This window comes from Nilaparvata lugens, chromosome 3, assembly GCF_014356525.2.
Source record: "Nilaparvata lugens isolate BPH chromosome 3, ASM1435652v1, whole genome shotgun sequence".
Classification (NCBI taxonomy): domain Eukaryota; kingdom Metazoa; phylum Arthropoda; class Insecta; order Hemiptera; family Delphacidae; genus Nilaparvata; species Nilaparvata lugens.
In genome coordinates this window covers 24,737,471-24,759,294 of record NC_052506.1, presented here as the reverse complement: position 1 = coordinate 24,759,294, position 21,824 = coordinate 24,737,471, and the positions used below count along the sequence as shown (strand labels likewise).

The 21,824-nt window shown below is 35.9% G+C and overlaps 1 protein-coding gene across 1 annotated transcript in view; it reads right to left on the bottom strand.

Annotated features, from left to right (window-relative positions):
• Positions 1–2,693: 2,693 nt before the first annotated feature.
• The window catches only part of LOC111049528 (alpha-mannosidase 2), a 303,216-nt gene continuing 284,085 nt past the window's right edge, over positions 2,694–21,824 (bottom strand). The window contains exon 6 of the mRNA XM_039423362.1: positions 2,694–6,009. Coding sequence (XP_039279296.1) covers positions 3,266–6,009 — 2,744 coding nt within the window. The 3' untranslated portion in view covers positions 2,694–3,265. The remainder of the gene's footprint in view (positions 6,010–21,824) is intronic.

Genomic DNA, 21,824 nt, shown 5'->3' with positions numbered 1-21,824 from the left:
TACAAAATTTTTAACCAACAACAAAATTCAAATAATCATTGGGTCGTTACAATCGACCTCATAAATTTGGTATTCTCTGAATTTCCCCATTATATAAAGATCATTCTTACAATATCAATATATATAATATATATTCATATATAACTAGTCTTAAATTATTTACAAATTGGACTATCAACTGTATTCTCTTACAATGTACATTATTTACAAGTATTTTGCATGTTCGCCAATTTAATTGAACACACACACAGTCGAAAGGATCACAAATTTCTGACAATTGTTAGTAATCCCAAAATTTTTTCAAAGAATTTAATCTCACAAATCGAGAAGAACTGACCAGTTTAATCTTTCATATTGTTCCTGCATTAAGTTGGTCAAAGTCCAAACAATAATTGAATGTTTGATAAAAATGTTACTGTTTATGTTTAAATATTGTTAATTTTTGTTTTCAAATTGTTCACATGAATTTGACATCCACCATAAAATATAAAATTTTGATTTCAATACGTTTTCAACTTGGTAACAAATAAGTACTGAAAGAAGAACAGATAAAACAGTAAAAAGTCAATTTTGTTCAATAAACAATAATGAATAATTTATCTAAATCAACTCTGAAAATTTCCAGTAGCTTATCATCCAATATGTCTATACATGATTTCAGATAAAATATCCAAGGATATTTATGGACTGATTTAATATGGTACTCTTTCCCTATTTATCTATAAAATATTTTCAAAAGGTGCTCACATAATTGAATCAATTTCCTTTACTTATTATTGACACTATTCAACTTTCCAGCACTGACAGGATCTTTTTTTGAATCCTGGTTCAAAAGGATTCATGGATCCAATTGATAATGATAAAATCTCGTGATTGAAAAATCTGATAGAAGTTTTTCGGTTCAAATAAAATTGAAATTTGAATAACCTAAAGGCTCTTTCAATTAAATGTCCCAATATATTTCACATAGACAATTTACTCCCGAACAACTACTACCGTGTTAATCACTCAATTAGCTACGCTAATTTCGTAAAACTTGTTAATATAACAGGCCAACAGTATTTCCGCACTAAAGTTAATAAGGGACGCACCACGATAATGAAGCTGAGTAGTTAACCAAGGGGACAGTGTATGCAGAATATTTAAATTACTTCCAGCTGAGGAAGTTCCACGGCTAATTCACATTTCCGTTGTATCAGGCATCCTTTACAGTGTAGCATTATACCACCTGGACTTTATATCCACTCCTCCGACCATGTAAGGAGGGGGAACTCATGGTGGCAGGAGGTGAAAATTAGGGAGGGAGGGGGTAAAACCCTGGGGAGGAGGGGGAAACACAAGAAGGGGTTGAAATCCAGGAAGGGAGGGGGTGAAACTCGTAACCATCTCGGTACAACAACTTGCATAACCATTCTTCAATTAGTTTTAACCAGAGGGGCAATCTAGCCTAAGCGCACTATCGCATTTGTGTGTTGGATGAAGCAAGTTTAATTTGAAATTGTAGCTTCATTGCGGCTAATGGCTGTAGTTTCGGCCTCGTTATCGTAAATCAGTAAGTAGTGCACTATGTTTACTTCTCAGTGGCCCATTCAGGCTTACTTAGTAGGTACAAGGTATGGTTTCAATTTTAGTTCTCATCCAAGCCAGAGCTAGGATTTTTTCAATTTCGCTGGAAAAACACTGTTTTATTTCAAAATTTTCGAGTTCAAATAAATAATATAGTATTGTTCAAGTGAATTAAATTTGTTTGTTCAGGTGAAATAATGTTATGTATATCTATAATTATCTGAAACTGACAATATTTCTTTCATTTCACCTTAATATGGAGGAATTCCACAACATCTTTGTTCATAGTGAACATCTCTTGTTTGTTCTGTTTATTTGTTTGAAATTTCTATTCAATTCAGTATCTAATCCATCAGAATTTCTATTTTCTATATATTTTGGACTGAAAATGAGGGAACTTATATTGATGAAGAGTATCAACCAAATAATAATCTCTGACAACGTACTCTGTGAAACATTATATTTTATTAACTTTGGGAGCAACTAAATTTGGGAAAGGAGCGGTTTCATGTTGTGCCGGGTGGACCTTTATCAATCATTTCTATGATCTGAGTATTACTGATGGACAAATCACTGTACACTGAACCCCTAGACAAAAAGTAATTCTTTTGAAAAAAGAAAAAAAAATAGTGCATGATTCATCATCATTTCCACACAACGAATGTATCATGAACATTTAATACAGACACATTTAATACATTTAATAAGACACATTAGAATATTAAGGTGCGTACAGATATACGCGCCGCGAACATGAGCAATTCACTTTAAATCAGCTGATGCCAAGCTTTTTATATCTGTATCTTACCTTTTCTGTAAAAATACAGATATAGTCAGGTGATTAAAAGTGAATTGCTCATGTACGCGGCGCGTATATCTGTACGCACCTTTACACTTGGTAAAATAATGAAAAAGGATTGTTATTTGTGAGATAGTCTAATTTACACAAGATTTATGAAGATTATAGAGAGTTCTGGAACAGAATGATTGTTGGAATGGAAAACGGGATCATATTGGAACTTTTGCGGTCTCATTCTTGGAAAGAAATTGTCAGTCACCATTGTCTTACAAGCTATATATTACAAGTATCTCTCTGTACAACTCGCCAATCTTTAATATAATTGTTGTAATTCACATTTTAATAAAAACTACTTGGTATTGTCAAAACCGCTAGTTTGTTGAAACAATTTGAGATACTGGTTTCGGTTGCTAGGCTACACCATTATCAATCTCCAATACACAGATAGTTGAGTAGAGTTAAAATAGAAAATAAAAAACATCTTCATTGCATTTTAATCCGTACAATACAACTAAGCAAATCGTCAAAAATAAAACAAAATTCAACCTAAAGTGGACGAATATTATTTTTAGAAGACGTTATACTATTATCAATCTCCAGTAAACTTATAGTTTGGTAGAGTTTACTGGAGATTGATTACATTAATGGAGATTTATAGAGATAATGGTGTAACAAATCAAATCAAAACGGAACATAGTTGTAGCAATCGGAACTAGTATCTCGAACTGTTCTAATAAATTAGTGGTATTGATAATATCAAGTCGTTTTAATTCAATATGGATATCTACTACAAGATCACCTTCACAACAACACATAACGTTACTTTACATGTGTAGATCACTCCACGTGCCAATCTTCACTATTCGAATCACAGTCACTGGGTTAGTCGGGTGAATAGCTTCAAGGACTAAAGGTAACGTTGAGCGTGAGCAGGTTCATGGGCGAAAGGTGCACATCGTCGAAGCTCAACTGTCGCGAGATTTGTCGCAAACCAGTCAGCGTGGTCTGCACAATCGACTCGAATTTGAGGTCGAAAAAGAACGTCCTCGTATGGAAGGCAGTCCGATTACCGGAGGAAATGGAGCACTTTGGGAGGGAGGAGGGTACGTTGCAAGCGAAGCCCTGTCGATGCAGCACCATGAGGGCCGAGTTGGAGGGGAACTGGGTGAAGGTTTGATCAGATACGGTGCGGAGGGTGAGTAGGTGCACGTCGCACGGTAGCGGTCGTGACACCAGGTGCACGTTGTTCCTCAGCGTCGGTCGGCGTCTATGAGGTGTCATCTCGTCGTCACCTGGAGGTTCCTCAACCACAAACAACCCTGGCGGATACAGGAGCGAAGCCGACAGATGATTACTCAACAAACTAGGTTTTGAATACTCGGATGTCTCCCAGGCATCCTCCAACAACAACCAAAACTTGGAGGTTGTCCTTTTATTATCGACAACCCCCTCTCCCATCCCCCTTGAATCATCGTACAGAGTCCTCCTGTCCAACATCACCTCTAACCAACCTGGCTGCCAGGAGGATGCTCCCTGTGCATGGTTCACTAACAAAGTCAACCTCCTTGTAGCATCCTGAATATACGCCGCGGTCGTAATCGGGAAATAATTCCCCTCTATCCCAATCCTCTCCACCTTCATCCGCCTTTGCATCTGGAACCCGTTCAGATCCGAGTAAAACTCAGGTGGATCCCCGTTACTGATATCACTCACCACCCTCATAAACAACTCAGTTTCCCGGTTTTTCGGCGGCGCTTCAAAGTCGATCACATTCTCAATCTGTATGCCCTGGTTGTACGGGCCCTGTGTATGGTAAATCCTTATAGAATGCATCAACAAGTTCCCATAGATCACTGTCAACTCTGATGAAACCGGCCCCGATGTGATGAATATCCTCTGATTAGGATACTCGTCCAATATCTCCTTCTCTGTTTCACGAGAGTTGGGATCCGGCATAAATAAATACGCTCCGCTATGAAACTGAGCTGAAGGATAGGCAGCAAATTGTATAGAACACTGTGTAGTTTTCCCAGTTGCCTTATGTGTGACTGCTCTTAGAAAACCGGACCTCCCGTCAATCAACAGTTTCAAATCGTGGTTCTCCAGTTGAATATCGCCTGGCTGTGTGTTCTTCACATTGAACTCTGTGTGTTTCTTACAGTCTTTACAATAAACCACAGCTCTCGACTCAAAGTTTTTACCCTGATTATGCTCAATCGTGTAGATATTCAATGAAAGAGGAGCTAAATCCGCAACAAACATCAATTCGAACTTATTGTTGGATATTTTTAGAGAGGGAGTTGTTTGAGAAGGCTCTCCTTGCGATCTCATTCTATTGTTGTTGTTGTCTCTACTACTGGTGGGTTCCATTTTCTCCCAAACTGGACTAACTTGAAACACAACTGGTTTACCTTCCGAGTCTAGAACTCTCACCTTGGGAGATGTCACCTTCACTTTGATGATATCTTGTCTGTACTGTGCTAGAGAATTGAAGAGTATTACTTTTCTAGGCTCATTCTTTTTGACAGTGAGAGGAACTTTGCGAGGAGGTTTCTCGTAGGATTCTCGATCAATATCAGGAACTATGAATCGACTGGAAGGATAAACAATCGGCTCACTCCCAACTTCCGGTTTGGTTAACAAACTTTGAGCAGCAAACCCTTGAACGAACAGCATTTCTTGAATGCTTTCAAAGATCTTCAAAGCGTAATCATGCATGACGTACGCTTTTGATGTCCCCGTGATGGCGTCGTGATGTTGGAACAGCGCGAGGTTCTGTCTGGCTCTTGACAACTTCTCATAATCGCGCTCCAAAACTTTGACGGTGCTGTTGTACGCCAGACGACGCGCACGATTTAGAGCGAAAGTGTAGAGGATTTCAGCTGAGCGTAGGTTAGCTTCTAGTTCACGATCGAGTATTTTCCAGTAGGGACGGGTCGTGAAGTACCCACTCCAGTAGGCGGGGCGTCCTTCGGAGAATATGTCACTGTACACGAAAAAGTCGCCGCTCAGTACTTTGAACTGTTTCATACGGTCTTTGACGGCTTGGAAGTAGTCGTGGGGGGTGCCGAACTGTACCTCAGCGTTGTACACATCTTTGTGTTTGTTGATGTAGTCGAACAAGCGTTTGTAGTTGCGGTACTGCTGGTCCCACTCAATGTCGTGATCGTATCGGAAGTCGTCTCCCAACGGCATCATCACGACATTGTGTTCGAACAGTGACCCAGTTCTCCCGTACTGTTCCAAAAGCAACTCAGCTTTCTGTTTCACGTTTTCGTCATCGATAGGAACGGCACGTAGGGAGTACTCCGTGTACTCCCCGGCGATCTTCCGGAAATCGAAGTTGAGGCAGACTTGAGGGTGTGGGCCACAGGAGTGTTTGATGGAGTAGATATCGAAGGGTTGGTTGTGAGTGAGGATGTCTGTGAGCCCCTGGTTGTCCCAGGTCTGCCGCCAGATGAAGTCGCCCATCTGCTGTTCTGCGAGCCACTGCTTCCAGGCGTAGTGCACCCGTTGGATGACAGTGCCCCCGTTCACACCCGACGCCTTCAGCAGGTAGGGCACCGTTGACCCGTGGCCGAACGGGTCTATCGACCAGCCCGATTTCGGCTCCACTCCGAGGTTGTTGCGGACCCATTGGTGGCCTGGCAAACAAATTACACATCATTAATACATCAATTATGTTATTGAATTAAGATTAATTCATTTATTATTAATACAATATCTATTGAGAGAAAAGTTTCTACAAATATGTGATAGACTTCAAGAATGATGACATGTGTGAACTGTGAAACAAATGACACATATTCAATACAATAATTTTTTGGAGGAAATTTTCTACAAATAGATGATAAGTTGATAAAATTGGTATGTGTAGCATGTGAAACAGACACAGAATCAATTGGAAAACAGTTCATCTTGAGATCATCTCATAAATCATAGTTTATTAAGATCATCTCATAAATCATTATGAGATTAATGAGAAATCATTATGTATTATTATTATTTAACCACCCTTACACTTCCCATTACCCACGCACAAGCAAAAACCCTCATATGGGCAGCATCACCCGCAATAATAATAATAATAATAATAATAAAATATTGATAAAAAGTTTCTTAAAAATTGATGATTCAAAAATTACTCAGAAATAAATACGAATAGAGATGATACAATATAACAGATTTAAGACAAAAATGTTTGTGTTTTTATAATACACAATCCAATCCATATTTTCTATTCCATAGTCAAGAATCTGACAGTGAAGTAAAGAGATTAACGGAGGTTGAAAAAAGGAGGAAGATGATGGTGAGTAGAACGGAAAGGATAAAATGGGAGAGATAAAAGATCGATACAGTTCAATGATGATGGGTGACATGAGAGAAATAGTCACAGTGATAATAATCTTTATAATCTAGAAAGATTTCTAAAACAAGTAAAAATTTCAACTATCTTTGTAATGACGTAACATACGATATAGATATCGATGTGTACAAAAATATAGAAATTCCCAAAAATATGTGGCACTATCTATAGAAACCTCAAGATTCGAGATTCAAGATTTCTAAAAAGAATCGTATTTTTGAGATTCCTCGAAAATAAACAAGGCAAGAAACGAAAATGAAATTCTATAGTACTATTGCTGTTCCGACTCTACTTTATGGAAGTGAGAATTGACATACGGAACATGGACAGTCGAATTCATTCTGCAGAAATGTGATTTCAAAGGAGTTTATTTGGCTGCACTAGAATTGATAAAATCAGAAATACTGATGTAAGAAAGGTTTTATCGGTTGCTCCTCTCCATGAAAGAATTCTACGAAGTAGACGCAACTAGTGCATTTATTTGAATAGAATGCCACCTGGAAAAATGACAATTGGAGTTCAAAACTATAGACCCACTTTAAAAAGATATGTAGGAAGGCCGAGAAAGATGGGTACCGGAAAAGGTTAATATTGATAAACCTGATCCTTGAAGTGAAGATGATGATCTGGAACAATATCGAGAGACTGAGCTAAGAATTGGGAATTCACATGAGAACTTCATATTTCATTTATGCTAATAATATTAGCCATTCATTTCTATGGTGTATCGTCCCATTCACTTCATCTAGATTATGGAATAAATATCCCAACTGTTCAAAATTGATTTTAAATACTTTATTTTTACTTTGAAAGAGTGAATTTTATTTTTCTTAATACTAGTTCACTATCTTTACATGGAATCAAGTTGGTAAGAAAGATGAAGGAGTGAGTCAATTTTGAAAAATATAACGGATGGATTATCATCGTGTTCTGACCTATCATGAAAATTTCAAGTTTCTAGCAAATCGGGTGGTCAAAAATTGCGTTACAAAACTTGTACGTCTCAGACAGTCATGAACGATTGTAAAGTGATAGAAACGTTGTGAGAAATAGATTACAGGAATAAAAAAGCTGATTTCATTTTATTTAAGCCGTATTTGTGAAAAGATTCAAGTATGATAACAATTAAAAATAGAAAGAAAAATAAAAATCTCAGTACCCTTTTTGAATTATTTAATCACAACAAGTTTCGGACATTGATGCCATTTTCAATTCAAAAAGGGTACTGAGATTTTTATTTTCCTTTCTATTTTTATTACAAGTAGACCTATACAGAAAAGAGATGGTAGACCTATAGATGATAACAATTGTTTGGTCGTAGTGTATTTCAGCGAATGCATATCCAGCTATTTTAAGGTAGTATAAGCTAGGAAGTTTGAATGTAGATCACAACGCAACACTGATGTATGTTGTAATAATTGGACGCACACATCTAGTAACACACACAGATGCAAATGTGTCACAACTTAGCACTTTCTTGGATAAGTTGCAGTTGAAACAGGGGTCTTAGTGACAAGATGATAGATTGGCCGAACCTCGGGTCACATTGATGACCTAACAATGTTTTGACTGGATTATCGTATTAAAATACAAACTGACACATATCATTCATACCCCTCATCGGAGACAGGAACCATTTTGAAACTTCACTCGACATGAACTTGGGGGGTTTGTACAGTTATCAAACAATGTGAGAGCCCGTTTACATTGTTACAAATCCATGTAACAAGTTGGAGAAATTATCATGAGTTCAAATTCTAGAGAACATGAGAAAGCCTGATGCAATATAAATGAATACGAACACCGCTATTTTGTAACTCATGGGGACGTGGAAACATTCTAATCAAAGAGTTTTTGAATTAAAAGATACGATTTATATCCACTTATTCTCGTACGCTGAAATTATTTGAAACTCATAGGACAGTGAAAATTTATGATCAGAAAGTTTGATTTAACACACGTTCTCCCTCCAAAATGAATGCTAATTATTTTCAATAGAATTTATGAAACAATATACAAATTATTGAACACCTGAATTATACAAGTTTGAACTACTTTACTGATATTTGACTGTGATATATGTGAATCGAGAGAGGAATGCTTCTCTCATTCTATTGGTGGATGCCGATTTCAACGTCAGGTGGGAGAAATACTGAGTCGGCCAATCACGTGCAAGTACTTTCTACTCCTCCAGACCAAGTCCACGCCCACAACGCGTTCTCATTGGCTGGGCTAGCAGTAAAACGTCATTCTGTAGAGATGACTTCATTTTGTTGGACCATCAAGCTAAATCAATCCAAAGACATGTTATAAAGACGTGCGGGTTAGGGAAGAAAAAGTAACTGTAAATGAAAAAAATGATTGATTGAAAGTTTTCATTTCAAGATTGATTCTTATGAGTCATCAACAATTTCCCTTCAGGAATCATCATGGGGTAACATTAGGGTTATTCGAGAAATCAATTTCATTCAGATTGAATTCCATTTTCCGTCTGAAAACGTTTCTGGTTCCAATTATAAAGGAGGCTTGATAGTCTATTTCCTTGTAATTCAAAAATATTTTGAAAAATAAATTGAATTTGAATTGGAGAACACTGTATGGTATTTTTGCGATTATGTTGTTCTAAAATAGAAAATAGAACTACTGACAAATCAAACTTCACAGGCAATCTTTGTGTCTTCGTGTTATCTTTCATAATAAATTTTAACATCGGTTGCCAACTTAAATTGACATTTCAATTCTACAACAGCTATTAACCCACTAACAATAATTATAAAATTCGTTTCAAACAAGATATATCATGCAATATTGTCTCTTTTCTGTATAGGCTACTTGTAATATAGATAGAAATTAAAATAAAGTACCCTTTTTTGTAATTATTTTATCAAAGTTTATTATTTTAGCAAAGTTGTTGGCTGAATTAATTCAAAAAAGGGTACTGGGATTTTTATTTGTATTTCGATCATGCAATATACTTGGATATTCAATAGTACATGAAACGACTTCAATTTCCAATTCATCTTAACTTTATTGTGATTGAAAATAGTTATCCAGCTTATTTCAGGCAAATATTTTCATGTATTCAATACAAGCAGGTAACCCGAGCTCCGCAATGGTATAATTAAAAACTTGACAAAATGAAAACTTGACCTACTGGAATTTTGAACAATTTGAAATAGGCTTATATCCATAGGCTTATACGGGTGATTACAAATGAAATAGACAACTTCAATAGCCTGTACAAAATTAAACTGGTGTATTTCAACATAGTAAGTGATATAGGTTTGTAGGGAATTTTTAAAGTTTATGTTGGTAGAACTGTTGCTGGCTATTGTTGGCTGCTCCGTGTTTACAACAGCCAGTTTAGTTTAGCAATATGGCCGCTACTCAAGTGGAGAAAGCTTATTGTGTTCTTGAATTAGCCAAAACAAACTCTGTTACTGTTGTGCAGCGTCATTTCAAAACAAAATACGGTAAACCACCACCAACAAGGCAATCAATTTATGACTGGTATGAACGTTTTGAAAGCAGTGGATGTGTGTGTAAGAAGAAGAGTACTGGAAGACCTTCTGTTACAGAAGAAAAAATTGATAGTGTTCGTGATGTTTTTGTACGAAGTCCAGGAAAATCGAGCTCCGCAATGGTATAATTAAAAACTTGACAAAATGAAAACTTGACCTACTGGAATTTTGAACAATTTGAAATAGGCGTATATCCATACTCGGTAAATTAAAAATCTATTTGAATTTTGAACAATTTAAAATAGGCCTATATCCATACTCGGTAAATTGAAACCTTTATGCAAAATTACAAGTTAATTATTTTGTCTAGTAGTTTAGAAGTGATGATGCGTCATTCGCAATTTGAATTTCCTATCCCGTACGTATCAGCCAATTCTTCCCTTTATTGTATTATAGAAGACACTTTAATTCTACCTAATTAACAACCAAAATAAAGCCAAAGTAACACAGAAACACCTGTTGTTTGCTAAGTCAATGGACCAGAAACATTAGAAATGGTTGCCACCTCTACGCCGGTGTCAATGAGATTGCAATTAGCACCAGTAACGCAACTGAACATCCCATTTGATCCCATAATACTGGCACATGTACGATTAATAATGCACGGACGCGAGTAGCTTACTAACAAACTTGCTAAACAAGCCGCCAATCCATTGTTATGTCAGTAAATTGAAGCGGCAAATTGCATTTATTGAAATTTATTGTCACAGACAGGAACTAATTAGGTTCCAGTCGCGACGCGATGCGATGTTCCAATTCGCATTTCTGTAATCTTGATTTTCTACGGTCAGAACCATAATACCGTCATGCAACACGATTTTCTAATTATCCAGGTAGCAAAAGCTTTGATGAAACTAATATTGTTCGTTTATGAAGGTTCAATTCGTGTGTGATGTATCTGACATCTGTGTATAAAGGATGCAGTTTGGAGGAGATTGAATTCACTCGTATTTCATTATGAATTAGTTAATCAATCGGTACGTTATCAATCTTTTTATGTGGGATATGTGAGTGTAATGATAGAGAGAACATAAGTACTTTCTCTATTCTTAGTATAATTGTTAGGATAATATCCATTTACAAAAGTCAGATAAATTGATAAAAACACGTAACTGTCACGAGTATATTTGATATATGATTGATTCTTGTTAATAATGATCAATTCTCAAATACATTATATTTATCAAAAAATGTGAAGAATCGATTTTAAAAATGTCAAAATCGATTTTAAAACTTTTACTGTTATCTCAAGCCGATTACTGTCGATTCTTGTAAATTTTTACTGTTTTGTTGTGGTGAGAGTGTATGAACGACACAATTTGAGAGACTACCAGCGTCACACAGCTTCATGGGAAAGAACTAAGTGAACTATCGGCTTGGGATAACAGTAAAAGTTGCGACATAAACGCCCTATACCATGGGATATCTACTTATGCTATCGTTTCTCTATGATAGAACTATCTATCTACATTGTCTGATGACAGACTAGCATAACAAATCAATAGTTATCAGGTATGCTGACTTTAAAACGTAACCTCACTATGGGAAAAGTCCTGTTCAACTGTTCACCTAAAATTATCTGCAGAGATGCAAGTAGAAATGGAATCCAAAATAGAAATACAAGTAGAAACAAATCAGCGAATCCACTCAAACTCAGTTAATAATACAGTTAATTCAATTAGTTCCTCGATTCTTATGATCTCGAAACTGATTTCCATTCCCAGACTTTCCTGGCTTCCATCCATTAGACTTCATGATCTTGGTAATTAAATCTTTACGTCCCTCGTTATCCTCCTCCTCCTCTACTACTTCTCCTTCATGTCCTCCCACTCTTGCTTCTTTACCCCTACCTCGTCCACCTCCTCCACCACCTCCTCCTCCTCCTTATTTCGTACGAGAGTTTCATACGAGAATTGCGCTCATTCTAGGAATCTGACATCCTTCAGTCATTCACTTTGCTAGGGAAGAACACACATCATTTCATTTGAAATTTCTATGCACGTCATGTCTGCAGCAAATTACTATACTTCTTTGTACGAGTATGGCGAAAAGTTAATTAGTGAGTGAGAGAACATTCTAGAAAGCAGAAGCAGATAGCAGCTACCGACGCCTTTGTACTGAAAAGCTTTTAGTTCTTTTGTTCGTCTCACAATTCGATCTACTACCATTTCTTCTTCTGTTTCTTCTTTTCCACCTTCTCATTCTTTTTTCTTCTTCTTTCTATTTTTATTATTCAACTTCGTTTTCTCTTTTCCATCTTCACACGCTTTGTTCATCAATTTCCTCCCCCGACCCGACGACACAGGGATTTCGTCGCTAAAGCATGGCAGATATACAGGCAACGACACACTTTTAACATGACTTCAAAGAGTATTTGGTGCGAGTGATCCTTTACACGAGTGCGAAATCAGGAAGCACAAGATATAATGTAGGTTTGTAGGAGTGGGAGTACGATACATTTATTCGATGGAGAAGAGGAGTGTAGCAGCTATTGAGAAAGTAGTTTTCTTCAAATGGATTCAACTTGAAGTTTCAAGATGGGAAGAAATTTGAAAAATATGATTCTATATTTGCCGACTAAAACCAGTTACATAAGCTCCACACACACACACATCGATTTTTGTTCTTCCGATTTTTTGCCGTTCTTATCAAATCTACCAGATTGAACGGATCACGGCAACCACATGAACACATGATCTCTTCGCCAAGTTATGTTTAAACTAACATTATTTATAAATACAGCAAAAACTCGTGCGTCAAAAAATGGTGTGTGTGTGTGTGTGTGTGTGTGTGTGTGTGTGTGTGTGTGTGTGTGTGTGTGTTGTGTGTGTGTGTGTGTGTGTGTGTGGTGTGTGTGTGTGTGTGTGTGTGTGTGGTGTGTGTGTGTGTATGTGAAAGGCTAAATAAATCAAATCAAACTGTTTATTCCTCAAAAACAAAAACACAATACATGTTATAGCAGCAATAAAACTCAAAATATACACAGAATTATAACATGACTATGAGCCTAGTAGCCTATGTTGATATTATAATGTACTAGCCGTCAGGCTCGCTTCCCTCGCCATATCCGTCTAGCCAGAGGGCTCCGCCCCCTGGACCCCCGACTGGATCGTCCAAGAATGGGATCAGCAGGCTCGCTTCGCTCGCCTGCATTTTTCATTTGAGCATTTTTATCATATGTTAGGACAATCCAGTCGGGGGTCCAGACTAATCGTCTGGCTAAACGGATATGGCGAGCGAAGCGAGCCTGACGGCTAGTTATATAATATTCCCAGGATTGAAGTAGCAGTGCCCAATAAATTTTTTCCGCGATAAATGCATTTAAATCTTCAATTTGGTGCCAACCTAACAAAGTCAACTCAACTTAATGCCAATCTGACAAAATTATTAATTTAGTTGCCAGTTAACAACTGTTTCGAAGACGTACTCTATCTAGATTATAGTTCTATAGTAACATATGATATGGAAATTTCAATTATAATTAAGAGATTGGGAGAAGAAGAATATACATGCTAAAAGACGAACTTTAAACCCTTAAAAACAACCCTTAGAGTTAAAATATTGCCAAAAGATTTCTTAGTGCGCCTCTAAAGGGCCAACGGAACATACCTACCAAATTTGAACGTTTTTGGTCCGGTAGATTTCTAGTTATGCGAGTGAGTGAGTGAGTGAGTGCCATTTCGCTTTTATATATATATATAGATATAAAATAAAATTTCTAAAAATACATGACCATGATTAACAAAACTGTGACTGTTAAGTTAATAAACATTGATAACTATTATTGCTGTTAACACAAATAACTGTTGAATAGGAGGAAGGTCCCCGCATGGGCTGTGCCTGTGCGCGGGGACCGAGTTACATTGGATTTTGATCAAGTACTGCACCGTGTAATAGTTTATTATTATTTTTAAGAAGAAAAAAAAACATACACATATAATTATGTTCACATATGCGTGTATAGGCCTACACATACAAATGCAGACCGTACATACATAGAGAGAGAGAGAGAGAGAGAGAGAGAGAGAGAGGTAGTTACACACATATCAATTTTTGGACGTACGATTTTTTCCGTCCTTATAAATTCAATTACATTAAACAAATTATGTTTGCCAAGTTCCGTTTAATCCAATGGAATTTATAAGGACGTCAAAAAATCTTATGAACAAAAATCATGTGTGTGTAACTGGCTTAACTATTCTTAGTTTCTACTTCTCGATATTCATGAAAATGGTAGAGTATTATAGTGAGGGACAGTTGTAGGAGATTCAACTACTAAGAATGTATATCAATATTGAAAACTATGATATAGCATGACAAAAATATACGAGTATAATGCAAAGCATTTTCGTATATTTCATTTAAACATATATAGTATGAGATCAAGAATCGACAAGTACTTTGATGTTGATATTATAACAATGAATAGGAAGCAGAAATCGACAATTCTCTTCTCATATTATGTACCATCTCTTTACACAACTTCAATAATATACTGTACAATATTTTCCTCCCATACACTCCAGTCAAGATGGAGCATTGTTAGTCGTTGTTAGGTTGTTATATCGGGTATGAATATAAATATCTATAAAAAATAAAAACGAATCCATGTTATATCAACAGAATCCGACTTGCGAAAAACGAAAACCGTCTTCAATCTGCGCCCCATTATTTCGAGCGGTAGTCGTAAAATATTATTACATTTCCTTTCGCAGTTATGCGCGCAGAGACAGAGACAAATATATTGTTACAACTCCTTCTGCAGTTACGAGAGAGAGACAGGAACAATATTGGATTCGGAAGTGCCAGAGATGAGAAACAAGCGAAAAGAGTTGCAAAGTGCTTGGTGGGATTATTTTTTAGAGTTGTGTGTTGGGAAGGATGCTTGTGAAGATGTAAGGAAGATGAAGATCTTGAGAAAAACAGTGGGAAAAAGAGTAAGAGAGAGAGAGAGAGAGAGAGTGGAACAGAGAGGGAGAGGAATAGTTTTGAGGAAGCCAGTGAGGAGAAGGGAATGAAGATACATAGAAAGCTATTGGGAGAGAAACAAATGGGGAGAGAGAAAGGATGAGATGGTGAGAGTGGTACATGCACATATGAAAGATTTTATAAGTATGAATCGGAAATTAAGAAGCAGTGACAAAGGAAGAGAACAAGAAAAAATGAAGAGATCCAGTGATGAAGAAGAAGAAGAAGAAGAAGGAGAAGAAGAAGGAGGAGTTTTGGATGGAATGGATGTAGAAGGCGAGGTGGAATGAATCAGTGCCAACCTTGGAAAGGAAATGGTTTGAATTACAGGATACAATAAAAACATAGGAGAAGGAAAAGAGAATGATGGATGAAGAGAGAAGACAGGAAGAGGGAGACTAAGAGGTGAAGTAACGTAAGTAAGCTTCTTAAGTAAGAAGCTTAACAATAAAAGCTCAATATATATATTTTTTATCTCATTTTTTATAATTATTATTTAACGAAAATCCTAAATAAATGCTGTAAATCACCCCGAAGACTTCTGCTACTGCAGACATTGACAACAGGGTTAACAGCTGGATGGAAATTCGATGAGAACTACTATCCAAAAATTAGTTGCCAGCCCGGGAATCGAACCCTGCACCTCCCAACCGCCAGTCAGGAACGCCCACCCTTACACCAAACTGACAATCTCTGGATAGCAGCGCACATTTTATACGAAGCCATAGCGGCCAACCAGTTACAGATGGAATTAAATAGAGAATGCATTTATTCAAATGCTAATTGATATATAATTATTATTTAACGAAAATCCTAAATAAATGCTGTGAATCACCCCGAAGACTTCTACTACTGCAGACATTGACAACAGGGTTAACAGCTGGATGGAAATTTGACGAGAACTACTATCCAAAAATTGGTTGCCAGCCCGGGAATTAGCAGTAGCAGAAGTCTTCGGGGTGATTCACAGCAATTATTAAGGATTTTAGTTGAATAATAATTATATATTAATTAGCATTTGAATAAATGCATTCTCTATTCAATTCCATCTGTTGACCTATATATCTTAGTTATTTCTTCTGAGAATTGAGGAGGACAGGAGTAGATAGAAAACATACAACAAGAGATTTGATAGTGGTTTGAATATATATGAGTAAAGTAATAATGATGAGAAAAATGAGAAAGCAAGTAGCGGAAAGAGGGTTGATATAAGTGGAATATGAGATTGATTGGGGAGAAAGGTAAGAGCAGATAATAAAAGAGAGAAAATACCAGGAAAACGTTAGATATATGACATTTTATTGAAAAATCTACCATCAATAATTACTTGAATTCAATAGAAACATGATGAGAAATTGTACGAGAAAATATATAATTCAAAAATGATGAAAGCTAATTCATCATTATTGAAAAAAAGAATGAAAGAAGTAGACACGTGAAATAATTGGAGCGGAGGATGGAGGAGCCAAAACTAGATCTTTAAAAAGTTCAAGTGAAATAGAAAAAGGGAAGAGAGACTCGTCGAAGAGCATATTATTCAATCAGAAATAGAAAAATGAGGAGAATTCATGTGGTGCTAAAGGATAAGGACAATAGCAAGATGGTGAATTGCAAATTGGAAAAGTCCAAACGAGGAACCTGCAAAAGGAGGGTAAGACTATATAGGAATCTCAGACATAGGAATGTGAAACGGATAAGAAAAATATATTTGTCAAGGAATCAATTGGATAAAAGAGCACAAAAATGACAAACTAGATAAATTCGATGCAGTGCACGGACGTTCAGTACTATAGTGGGCAAGTGAAGACGTGCACAATTCTTAGCTGAAGAGGAGGCTTCACCAAACGACAAGAGTATAGCGATGCTGCTTTCGACTTGTGATTGCAATTTACGAGCCACGAGAGGGGAAAGTGTCTTCTCCCCCTACCCCACTGCATCCCTTTGCTGTTAAGGGTCCCCTTCTCCCCTCCATCCTTTTTCCCGCCATCTCTTCTCCCAAGAGGCTCTCCAAAAAGCAATAACAACACTACAAGAGGCGGAAGGAAAAGGAAAAGATGAAGAAAGGAGACATGATAACCGCGACACAGTTAGCTTCTTCATATCGCAAGGAGTACGATACCAATAAAAGCTGATAATATCATCTACCGCGGGGACATAACACTAACTAGTCGCTTCAGGGGAGTCCTTGCTGTTCAACACACTCGGGTTTAATGTGCGCTTTTTATAGATATGTTTCGGCGAGTGTACCATTCTCAGCTACTCTCAATCACTCTCTCTCTCTCTCTCTCTCTCTGAATCTTACTCTCTCTCTCTCTCCATCTAACTCTCTATACCTCAGTCTCTCTCAACGCTAAAGACAACAACCGAACGAGACTGGAATTTCAAATTGAGCAGCTCGTTTTCAGAAATTTTCCACTCGGAAAATTCAGCCACTAACAAAATGCGAAACGTGACGACATGTTTTCAACGTTTACCTACTTCTTCTGATGTGACTTTTAACAACAGAGTGGTTTAGTGGTCTAGTGGCCAGTATGATAATGTAATAAGAGGTGTATTTCTTGGTAATAAGAGAGTGGAGAAGTAGTACTTTAGTGGGGTCCTCGTTATAATGGCACTATTCGATTGACAATGGTGTTGTTATCCTTTTTAGAATTCCACAAGCAGATAGCGCTATCCTTTTCTAGCTCTGCAACGTTGCCAGATAGTGTTTCAATATAATTAACAGATTATTAAATCTCAATTATGAAAATGTATTATTTAATAATTGAAAAAACATATTTCTTGACGCATAAAATATGATTGATTATTTTAAACAAGAATGAGCTGTTTGTACTACATCAAATATACCGGTATCAGCTAAACTGTTTAGAAGGCAGAAGCAAGGCAGAGAATCAGCAACGTTGTTTTCCTATCTTTCTCCACTGCCATTATAACGTGGCCCTCATTATAGTAGAAATGTAAATCCGTTTGACTTTTGGTTGTTGAATAGTCCCATGCCTGACTAGAAATATACGCAGAGAATGGGCTTTACAACTGTCATACTTCAGCCGGGACCGACAGTTTAACTAGTTGTATCTACTAGTGAGAAGTAGAGATTAGGGATGAGAGAAAGTTTCCGTGGTGGCGCTCATCTCTCATCGTTCGGATAAATTGAGAGCCAGGCAAATGTTACTTCCGTTCCCGTTGGACAGGTGACCACTGTAGAGAAATAGAATTTAGTCTAAACCTGTTTAGGGAATTAATTTTATTACGTTGAATAGATTATTTAATTAAAATGGAGAATATTTGTTTGATTTTAAATTTTTTTTTGACAAGGATATTTATTAGAATCAAATTCTAATACCTTTAGCTTATGTAAGCGTCATCTTGAGTGGAACAAAATGAAAGGGAAGAATTGAAGAGAGGAAGGAAAGAGAATTGAAGAAAAAACTCATTCAAATTAGAAGAAAAATGTGAGAGAAAAGTGAGAATGTGAGGAAGAATAAGATAAGAGTTGGAGGAGGAGGGTAAAGAGAGAGAGAAATTAGAAAAAGAAGAATAAAGTTGTGTTTTTTTCTGGCTCTGAATTTTGTCAAATTACGCAAAAATATTCAAATTAATGGTGATTTGAGTGTGATATTTTTGTTTTTTATTCTGTTTTTAACCGTCAAAATTTAAAATTCTTAGTTTCCGTTGTTTTTTAGTGAAAATGGACTAAATTTTAGAAAAGTGAAACCATAACCCTATTTTGGACTTTTAAAATGTTATCTAAATTTGGGAAATAGTACAAGGAGTATCCTTAGTTTTTCTCTCCCAATCAGTGCTACTTTGTAAAAATTATAAATAAATAAGATAAATAAAGTGCTTATAGATACTAATTCATCTTACTCCACATAAAAGAGAGAATTTGAGTTACAATATTACTATTGAAAGTTTTAATAAAGAAGAATATTAGAGAAAGGATACGGGGAAAATTGGTTCATATAATAGGTTGATAAAAGAGAAGAAAAAATATCAGATAAGTAAAAAGAGAGAACAGAAAGAAAGAGAGTTCAGGAAAGTAAAGTATCGAGTTAATTACATAAATGTCCATTTTTGGTGAATAAATTGATCATGATCGAATTTATTTTTAGAATTTGAATGATATTTTAATAATTGAGAATATACAAGATCAAACTGTTGGAAGAAGAGACCAACCAGTAAATACGAGACGAAATAAATAATTGAATTGAGCCTTCCAAAATAAGAGCCACTACAGACCAATTTGCAATGCAAATTTAAAATGTATTCCAACAACAGTCCCAAGTGGTAGGCTTTATCACTGAGAATGGAGTCCCATTTAACGAATGGTGATCAGAACATCAGCAATCTCAACCTTTCACTCAAGAGCTATGATAAAGCTCAATTGGATGGCCTGATTAGCAGCACACATTTTGAGAGATTCGCAGTTTTTGAGACAAATACAATTCAATTTTCATTCAATTCAAATAATCATGAGTGAAATCTCATTGGTTGAATTTTTATAAGAATCGAATGTAAAATTTTTTAGAGCTAATCATTGACATTCATAACTTTCTTTATTCTTTATTATGGTTCATACATTAAGTACATCATTAATATGATAGGGAGGGAAAAAATAAGGTAACCTTGTGCTATTCCTTTCCCAAATTTAGATAACGTAAGACAAAGTCCGAAATAGGTTGAGTCTTGTAGTTCACTTCACAAAACTTTCAGTCCCTAATTATTTCCACAAAGTAAGTTTTTGAATTTAGATGATCCATAACCAAACATAGAAGAAAAATTTTAATAGAAAGAGAAATAAAAATCTTAGTAACCTTTTTTGAAATATTTAATCACAACATATTTCGGACATTGATGCCATTTTCAAGTGATATGAAATAAGTAAATAAATACTGCTAGAAGATTCTTATTTTGATCATATGTTAGTGTATTCATATGATTTTATGAACTAATACTATAAATTGTGGATTTAAATTCGCATGATTATATCAAAAATGGGGTTATTGGTGTCTAATTGGATTAAGTTCAGTATTAGTTCATAAAATCATATGAATACACTAACATATGATCAAAATAAGAATCTTCTAGCAGTATTTATTATTTTTTACTTCAAACATGTTGTGATTAAATATTTAAAAAAGAGTACTAAGATTTTTATTTTTCTTTCTATTTCTATAAAAGTAGCCCTATACAAAAAATAGATAAAGAAAAAAATTTCACATTATTATAACTAAAACAGGAAATATTCACATATTAAAGAAATAATTTTGCAGGACCAAAAAATTACTGATAGAATAATATTATTTCCACTGCATTTTATCCAATTGCAAAACCTCTTCCTATCACTCCTTCAATGTGGGAGTTATTGGTTGTGATCAATGCCATATTATATTCAGAAATCAAGTATAATATTTCCTGATTCACTGATGCGTTCCTGGAATCACTCATCATTCAAAAAAGTAATCAAAATATTTTATTGCATTCTTTACTTGACATTACCCATTGCTCACAATTTGACAAAGAAAAAATTACCATCAAATAAAACGAATCAAACCCAGTTGGAGCAGGATTGAACAGTACAATCATAGGATTCAAAGCTACAATCATATTATATTAATTGATGATTAACAATGATTAATGATTTATTTATGATTAGCAAGGAAACTTCAATTATTGTCAGTTGTTGAAAGATTAGTTTTTCATTCTTGTTAATCTACCACAATGGATAAAATTGCACAGATCGATATAGTAATATGAATAGAATCATAAGAGTGAATCATCATTGATATGGTATGAATATAATTCGTAGACTATTATTTTCCATCAGTTATCAGTCAATACTGTAGAAATGGGTCATATTATACATGTATGCATTGGAAAAAACCACTTCGTATGTACGATATCTCATCAGATAGGAAATTACTTTTTTAGCTGTATGAAGTATAGTAGGCTAATTTCCGTAATCTTCTACCCCAATCAAATATAGGAGTCATATCCGTTCAACACAATAGCTACCAATTCTCATTAATCCAACAAAAATGAACGAACAAATCATGTAAAAAGAGCACTGGTTACAGCAGCATACAAATTCCATTATTTTCATCAGTAATATTGAATTCATCGGGATGGAATACAGGAAAGGATTAAATTGGTCGACCGAGGAAGATAAATGCCAGAGAACCGAAGAAGGATTACTGAGTGTAATCAAGGCCGGCTAAAATTTACACAAAATTCAATCCTCTATTTGTTCCTCGACGGGCACAAATATGTGATTGAACGAATTTCCGGGGCTATGAAAAGATCGGGGGGAAAGTTGGGGTACTTGGGGGGTTTTAAGCCCCAAAATCGATTGGCACTCATTGGATTTTCTCTGCTTTACAAATTAACACGCGCTTTTTTCGTCTCTGAAAACAGAAAGCCATGATGCATATTCATATAACGGCCGATTCGTATTCTATCCATGCCACTGGGCCTGTGATACCGTTACGTTGCAAATAATTGGGATGGAAAGATTAAAGAAACGGACATTGATTGAGCTTTGTGAGCAGTCTTCTCTCTTCTGAATTTTATCCTGGTTTGTTTGGATGTTGTCCTTTTTGTTGAA